The sequence below is a fragment of the Otolemur garnettii genome, unplaced genomic scaffold (genome assembly GCF_000181295.1).
Source record: "Otolemur garnettii isolate 467f Iridium unplaced genomic scaffold, OtoGar3 scaffold00029, whole genome shotgun sequence".
In the NCBI taxonomy this organism is placed as follows: domain Eukaryota; kingdom Metazoa; phylum Chordata; class Mammalia; order Primates; family Galagidae; genus Otolemur; species Otolemur garnettii.
Genome location: NW_003852424.1, coordinates 16,440,758 through 16,448,507, shown reverse-complemented (window position 1 = coordinate 16,448,507; position 7,750 = coordinate 16,440,758). Strand labels below are relative to the sequence as shown.

The 7,750-nt window shown below is 51.7% G+C and overlaps 2 protein-coding genes across 2 annotated transcripts in view; one reads left to right on the top strand and one right to left on the bottom strand.

Moving 5' to 3' along the window:
• Positions 1–4,886, top strand: part of APBA3 (amyloid beta precursor protein binding family A member 3) — an 8,686-nt gene extending 3,800 nt beyond the window's left edge. The window contains exons 4-11 of the mRNA XM_023512589.1: positions 2,045–2,190; positions 2,276–2,362; positions 2,447–2,608; positions 2,990–3,169; positions 3,268–3,480; positions 4,051–4,170; positions 4,261–4,401; positions 4,490–4,886. Coding sequence (XP_023368357.1) covers positions 2,045–2,190; positions 2,276–2,362; positions 2,447–2,608; positions 2,990–3,169; positions 3,268–3,480; positions 4,051–4,170; positions 4,261–4,401; positions 4,490–4,561 — 1,121 coding nt within the window. The 3' untranslated portion in view covers positions 4,562–4,886. The remainder of the gene's footprint in view (positions 1–2,044; positions 2,191–2,275; positions 2,363–2,446; positions 2,609–2,989; positions 3,170–3,267; positions 3,481–4,050; positions 4,171–4,260; positions 4,402–4,489) is intronic.
• Positions 4,082–7,750, bottom strand: part of TJP3 (tight junction protein 3) — a 41,198-nt gene continuing 37,529 nt past the window's right edge. The window contains exons 17-22 of the mRNA XM_023512641.1: positions 7,270–7,480; positions 7,083–7,183; positions 6,348–6,635; positions 5,366–5,412; positions 4,874–4,993; positions 4,082–4,183 (exon numbers count right to left, since the gene is read on the bottom strand). Of these exons, the coding sequence (XP_023368409.1) occupies positions 4,891–4,993; positions 5,366–5,412; positions 6,348–6,635; positions 7,083–7,183; positions 7,270–7,480 (750 nt within the window). The 3' untranslated portion in view covers positions 4,082–4,183; positions 4,874–4,890. The remainder of the gene's footprint in view (positions 4,184–4,873; positions 4,994–5,365; positions 5,413–6,347; positions 6,636–7,082; positions 7,184–7,269; positions 7,481–7,750) is intronic.

Below are 7,750 nucleotides of genomic sequence, written 5' to 3'. Positions count from 1 at the left end.
AAAAAAAAAAAAAAAGCCTAAAAACAGGCTTGGTGCCTGTAGCTCAGCAGCTAGAGCACTGGCCACATACACCAGGGTTGGCAGGTTTGAACCCAGCCCAGGCCTGCCAAACAACAATGACAACTACAACAAAAAAATAGCTGGGTGTTGTGACAGGTGCCTGTAGGCCCAGCTACTTGGGAGGCTGAGGCAAGGGAATCGCTTAAACCCAAGAGTTTGAGGTTGCTGTGAGCTGTGATGCCACGGTACTCTGTGAGGATGACATAGTGAAAATCTGTCTCAAAAAAAGAAACATGTCTGTAGTCCCAGCTACTCGGGAGGCTGAGGCAAGAGAATCGCCTAAGCCCAGGAGTTGGAGGTTGCTGTGAGCTGTGACACCACGGAGCTCTACTGAGGGCAGTAAAGTAAGAGTCTGTCTCTAAAAAAATAAATAAATAAAAGGAACCAAAAAAACCCCTAAAAACGGGTGGAATTAACTTTAATAATATATTTTAATTAATCTAATACAATTAAAATGTTATCTTTGACATATAATCACTATTTTTAAATTAGGTTACTTTTTTCCTATTAAATTTTCAAAATCCTATGTGTATTTTATACTTGTTGCATATCTCAGTCTGGACTAGCCATATTTTGTGTGTACAATAGTCTCATGTGCCTGGTGGCTGCCCTAGGGGATGGCACAGTTCTAGAACCCCAGAATGGGTCTCTTCCAGAATTCTTAGATCACAAGGATGATGGGCAGAGCTGGCTGTAGTTTAAATTCACTTAAGGATGTCCAGAACTGGGGCCTGTACTTGTGCTTCTAAACCAAAGTAATAGTTACTGGTTAGAACATTCTAGAACTAACTGGCAGAGCTCTCTGGTTTTAGGTGCCTCAGGGAATTCTAGAGCCAGGGGAGCAAAGCTTTATGTAACTGTGGACTGGGTTGAGGTTGTTTTAGAAACATTCTAGAATTCTCCTAGAGCGTAACTTTTTTTGTTTTGAGACTCACTGTGTTGCCCTTGGTAGTGTACTGTGGCGTGACAACTCACAGCAACCTGAAACTCTTGCCTTTAGCCTCCCCAGTAGCTGGGACAACAGGCACCTGCCACAACACCCGGCTATTTTTTTGTTGGTAGTTGTCATTGCTGTTTAGCATGCCCAGGCTGGGTTCGAACCCACCAGCTCTGGTGTATGTGGCTGGCGCCCTGGCTGCTGAGCTACAGGCACTGAGCCTAGAGTGTAAGTTTTTAATGACTTCTCAGATAATTCTCAGAATCGCTGTCAGGGCTGAGGTTGTGAACTACTTGTGATTCTAGAACCATAGGAAGAGCTACCTGGTGCTATCATGACTAAGAAGTTCTAGAATCACGGAGTAAAGCTGTCTGATTCTGGAATAAGAGGTTTTTAGAACCTCTGACAGAATCATTATTTGAGATTTATCAGGGAGTTTCGGGTAGACAATTATTTCTTTTTGCTCTGATGGGGCAGTTCTATAACCAAGGAATAGAGCTGCCTATTGTCTTAGACTGACTGGATTGACTTCTAGAACAGTAGGCAGAGTTGGCTGATTATAGATTGATGGCAAAAATTTCAGAACCCATCCACAGGGTTGACTATAGTTATAAAGTGTTGTAGACTTTAGAAATTGGAATGGGACTATCTAGTCCTAGTTAGATCACAGAATTCTAGAAACACGGGATGAAGGTTTATCTGTAAGTGCTAGATCTGGTTTGGCTTTGGTTCTGAACTCAGAGGTCTCCAAGTACTGACTATACAGCCTGCATGTTCTTGAGGGATGGACAGAAAACTCTAGACCAGTGGTTCTCAACCTTCCTAATGCCGCGGGCCTTTAATACAGTTCCCACAGGTTGAGAACCGATGCTCTAGACCTATGAGGGCTGAGACTCTTGGATGGTTCTGGAAAGTGGGCTGAGCTTCATGGCTCTTGAGTGTTTTGAGCTACAAGGTGGAATTTGTGCTTCTAGACCATTTCAGGGAGCCCAGAGTCCATGAGGGTGGGTTCCTGAGGGCTCAGCTTCTCCCTGCTGTTGTCCACAGTACCTGGTCCCTGTGACCATGAAGACCTCCTAGATGGTGTCATATTTGGGGCCAAATACTTGGGCTCCACCCAGCTGGTGTCTGAACGCAACCCACCCCCCAGTGTGCGCATGGCCCAGGCCCGGGAGGCAATGGACCGTGTCAAGGTGAGGCCAGGGGCTGGGAGCAGGCAGATGGGCTGCAGAGAGAGGGTCTTTTGGGGGCCTCCACCTCCCACACCACCCTCCACAGGCCCCTGACGGTGAGACCCAGCCCATGACAGATGTGGACCTCTTTGTCTCCACCAAGAGGATCAAGGTGCTGACCACTGACTCACAGGTACAGAGCAGGGACCTGGCCAGGAGTGTGGGAGACTCAGGGACAGGCAGTCCAGCCACCTATGCCACATCTTCCAACTTGCAGGAGGCTATGATGGACCATGCTCTACAAACCATCTCCTACATTGCTGACATCGGCTGTGTACTGGTGCTCATGGCGCGGAGGCGGCGGGCCCAGAGGCGGATGCCCCAGGACAGTGGCCGCCGCCTCTACAGGATGATCTGCCATGTATTCCACTCAGAGGATGTGAGCAGCCAGGGCCTTGGCATTCTGAGGGACAGGACATAGCCCCAAGCCTGAGATGGGGCTTAGTCTTTGAGGCTGATAACTATCTCCCATAAACCTTCCCTACTCCTGGGCTGTCCCCCTGCCCTTCCAGCCCCAGGGTCCAGATATGGGTCTCCTAGGGAGCTTTTCCCATAGTCTTTGCTGCAATCAGCTGTCTTCCCTCTATTCCCCTCTTCCAGTGGATTTTCTAAGGTCTTAGCCTTGTCCCCCACCTTCCTGAAAGCCCTGGGAGTCTCATCACAGGTGGGCATAGGAGGGCTTGGCTCCAAGGCTATCAAGGGACTTGGAGGAAGCAAGGAGGTAAACCCCCAGGGATACACTATCACCCCGCCCCCACAGGCCCAGCTCATTGCACAGGCCATCGGCCAAGCCTTCACTGTCGCCTATAGCCAGTTCTTGCGAGAAAGCGGCATCAATCCCACCCAGGTGGGTACCTGCCCTAGCCCAAGAACTGCAGGCCCTGGCCACCTCCACAACGGGGACCTCGACCACTTCTGCAACAGCGACAACTGCCGGGAGGTGAGTATGGAGGGTTGGCTGCTCCCACCTGGCCCCTAAACACTGCCCACTGCCCACCTACACCGAGCAGCCTCTGAACGTCCTTGTGTCCTTCCCAGGTGTGCATTGAGAAGCGACGTGGGGAGGGCCTGGGTGTGGCCCTGGTAGAGTCGGGCTGGGGCTCCCTGCTCCCCACAGCTGTCATCGCCAACCTGCTGCATGGGGGCCCTGCAGAGCGCTCAGGAGCCCTCAGCATCGGGGACCGCCTCACTGCCATCAATGGGACTAGCCTGGTGGGGCTGCCCCTGGCGACCTGCCAGGCTGCTGTGCGTGTGAGTTCTTCCAGGGTGGCCAAGGCCCCCTTCTGTGTACCTGGGAAGGCCAAGAGAAGAGAGGTCTCTTCCTGGCTAGGTCTCTTATCGAGGGGACTAGTGCCAGAGCCAGTATTGAAATGCCAGTGGCCTGGCTCCAGAGCTGGGAGCCTTTTCTTTCTGCCAAAGAGCAGCTGGCATGTTTTTGAGTCTTAACCCATGTTTTTAAGTCTTGCCCAGGTAGGGAAATAGGCCTAGAGATGGGGAGGGACTTGCCCAGGTCAGCAGGGTGGAGCTGATGCAGTCCATGCAGCCTTTTGCCCTGCTTGGTGGGCCCTGCTATCCCTTGGCTTTTGACCCTGAGGAAACAGGCCCAGCAGAGTTAGAGGTCACATGGCTCTGACCCTGAGCCTACCTGGCCCAGGTATATTGCTAACCACATCTCCAGGTATCTTCCATAATTAAGAACCTTGAATCCCAAACTCCAGTTTATGGGTGGGTAAGATGGGGTACAGAGGGGACACTGAGGCTTGCCAGGTAGTCCCACAGTCTCCCAGCACCTAAGCGAGGCCAATAGCTCCTATCCCTCAGGAGGTGAAGTCGCAGACATCAGTGACACTCAGCATCGTCCATTGTCCACCTGTTACCACCGCCATCATCCACCGGCCCCACACCCACGAGCAGCTAGGCTTCTGCGTGGAAGATGGCATCGTGAGGCCTGGGCCTGGGTATGGGGGTGTGGGGGGCATTGCTGAGTACAGCCTCCTCAGCACCTCCTTCCCACCCATCCCTTCCCCCCAGATCTGCAGCCTCCTCCGTGGGGGCATCGCCGAGCGTGGAGGTGTCCGTGTGGGACACCGCATCATTGAGATCAATGGGCAGAGTGTAGTGGCCACACCACATGCCCGGATCATTGAGCTGCTCACTGAGGCCCATGGCGAGGTACATAGGCTGTGGGTGGCATGGGTGCCCACCTTTGAACCCAAGCCAGCCCTGAGCCCTCCCTATCCCTTTCCTCTCTGGCCACCAGGTACACATCAAGATGATGCCAGCTGCCACCTACCGCCTCCTCACAGGCCAGGAGCAGCCCATCTATCTGTGACTACCCTGCTCCACACCCACCACTGTGCCTTAGCCTGGAAATTTATCCTCAGCCCCCTGGATGTCTGGGCCTCAAGGGTTCTTGGCCCTATGGTATTTCCTATAAAAATTAAAGTGTATTAATGGGCAAAACCTTGGATCAGAGTCTGTGAAGCTAAAAAGAAAGTCAGGGGCTCAACCCCCTGGCCACTTCCTGGAAGCCATTAGAAGCCAGTGCTTAGAAATATATTAAAGACCATGTGGAAGGAGACACAGTTGAGGGTTCTATATGGGTAACCAGGTCCCAGCTCCAGGAAGAGGGAAGATGGTCCACCTGGTAGCTTGGAAGGGTCACAGGTCAGTGGCTGGGCCCCAGTCATAGCCATCGTCATCAGAAGAGTCCACATCTCGGGCTTGTGTAAACTTTTTCTTCAGGGCTTCTTGTTCATATATCCTGGGGGTTAAGGAAGTAGAGCAGATGCTGTGGTAGAGAGGCTATGAATTTGCTTACCATTAAGGAGGCAGGCACAGTGAGTGTGGGCAGAGAGTGAGCAAATCTAGGCATTTATGGGTAGGGCCTTGTTAGCAAACTCCTATGCACCCTTTAAAGCCCCGTCTACAATGTCCCATCCTTCAAGAAGCTTTCTCAGTCCTCCCAGAAAAATGGTTCCTACTCCCGTGGCCTTGACTACACAATGTAAAGTGGCTCTATCATGCCCAGTAGGCTAGGAGCACTTTGAAGGCATAGCTTGGTTCTAGATCTTTTGAACCCTAAGGTTTGAGTCCAAAGGTTAAGGGCCCCCAATATGGAGTATGGAGTTCTTACCGTATGCTGTCCTGTCGCCACTGACCCTGGGGGTGGTAACTGCCCACCTTGGAAGAGTGAGAGAGGTGGTTCATAATTCCCCCCAAAGTATAAGTAGAAATCAGTAATCACTTCTGTCCCACCTCCCCACATTTGCTTAGGCAGTGCTGTCCACAGACTTTCTGACTCCCTGACATGTCTGCAGATCATCTCAATTTTAAGTAAGAAAACTGAGGCTGGTATAGGAGTGACCTTAGCTGAGATCTTAGCCTTTTGGCAAAGGGGGAGTTAGATGCCTCATCTGTGTACTTCCTCAGAAGGCTGTTGTCATAAGTTCACGTATGTAAAGTGCTTTGAATGATGGCAGCTCTATAAGCGGGCTGCTATGGTCAGCTGAGGAGGTTGGGCACTGCACAACCCCAGGGAAATCATTAGAGGGGGTCTGGAGGGAAGGGTATGCTGCCTTTGAATTCATAAAAAGGTACTTGAGACAGCCCCATGAAGACTAAGCTAAATAAACATTGATACTGTTAAAACAGGTGGTGCCTATGGCACAGTGGGTAGGGCGCAGGCCCCATATACCGATGGTGGCGGGTTCAAACCTAGCCCCGGCCAAACTGCAACAAAAAAATAGCCAAGCATTGTGGTGGGCACCTGTAGTCCTGGCTACTCAAGAGGCTAAGGCAAGAGAATTGCCTAAGCCCAGGAGTTGGATGTTGTGAGCTATGACACAACAGTACTTTACAGAGGGCAATAAAGTGAGACTGTCTCTAAAAAAAAAAAAAAAAAAAAAAAAGATACTATTAAAACATTGAACTATGTGATAAGATGTAGACTAAACACCTTGAGTTTTCACAACTACGCTGTGGTGTCAACTCTGATATCATCTATCCCTGTATGATAAGGACACTGATGCTCAGAGGTTGAAACACTTGCTTCAGGTTGCCCAGTGACTTAAATGGGTCTGATCAGAGACATTTGTTGACAAGTCTGCCAGTTTTACCTGGGTCCCCTGGCGAGTTGATATTCTCCCATTCCTCAGACTCTGGGGCTCATCCACTTGCACAGGTTCTGAGGACCGAGCCAGGGCTGCCATCAAGGGCCTGTCGTCCACATCCATGTGGGGCCCATCCTCGCCATCTGTGTAGCCCTCTCCATCTGTGTAGACGCCACCTTCACCATCCGTCTCCTCATACTCGCTGTTGGCCCGACTGTCGCAGCTGAGGTCGGCAGCGCTATCGGCCAGGCCGCAGTGCGGGAGGTCCAAGTTTTCCTCTGAGGAGCTATCCAACTGTAGGGTGGGTGTGGATGCTGTAGCTAGCCCTGGCTGAACCAAGACACACCCCTGCCCTAGCCAGGACCCCAGCAGCAGCCCCAACCAAACCAAGCCCCTTGGCCCGCAACTTCAAATAGACCTCACATTCAAGCTTCAGTGGAAGCTTCACCTTTCAACCCAGCATGAGTTCCAGCCACGGACCTTGATTTAAGGCTTTGCCTCCAAATCTAAGCTGAACCCTTAACTCCAGCCACAAGAGGAGACCCCATTCCCAAAATGAATTCTTATCTCAGACACCCTCAAGTACCAAGCCAAGACCCTAATCTCATATCAGATCTTAGTCCTGGCCACAGCACTGATGCTCGATCAAGCCCCAACTCCAGACAGAGGCTCTAAACCCATCTGGTCCTGGGTAATATCTGTGAGGGCCCCACATTCCCACCAGTCCTTGCATCACAGCACCTGGTCCTCAGCCGTCCAGATGGGCCGGGTCTGTTGCTCTCGGATGATGTCCTTGAGCTCCTGGTACCAGGTGTCATTTGTGCCATGCAGGGAGATGGTGGCTGTGAGTAAAGGGCATCAGTGAGGTCTGGAGGCTCAGCCTGGGACAACCACCATCCACCCTGGGACGTCTGGTTCCCCACTCTACCTGTGAAGAGGTGGCCACTGTGCTTCCGCAGCTTCTGGGCTTGTGCATGGAGGCGGCGGGTACTGCGGCGGGAAGCAGGTGCTAACCACTGGCGCAGTGCCTTGAGTGCCACCCGGCTCTCAGAGGCAAAGAAGACCACGATGGGGTAGTACTGCACATAGTTGAGGCGCTCAATTGCCGATGGGGTCACATCCAGGAGTGCGTGCTTGTCCTGGACCCGGTACCCAGGTGCAGGGGGTGGGGAATTGAAGAGAGAAACAGAGAGAGTGGAGAGAGAAACAGAACCACATGCAGGAGAATCAGAAAGACAAGATTAGACAAAGATTCTGAGGTCAGAGTGGACCCCAGGCTTTCACATCCACAGATCAGCACATTGGAGGCAGGGGTTGGTAATAGCTCAAGCTACAGCATCTTAGGCACCAAAGCCTCAACTTGAGTCTCTGCCTCTGTACAAGGCTTGCTGTTGTGTGACTCAGGAAGT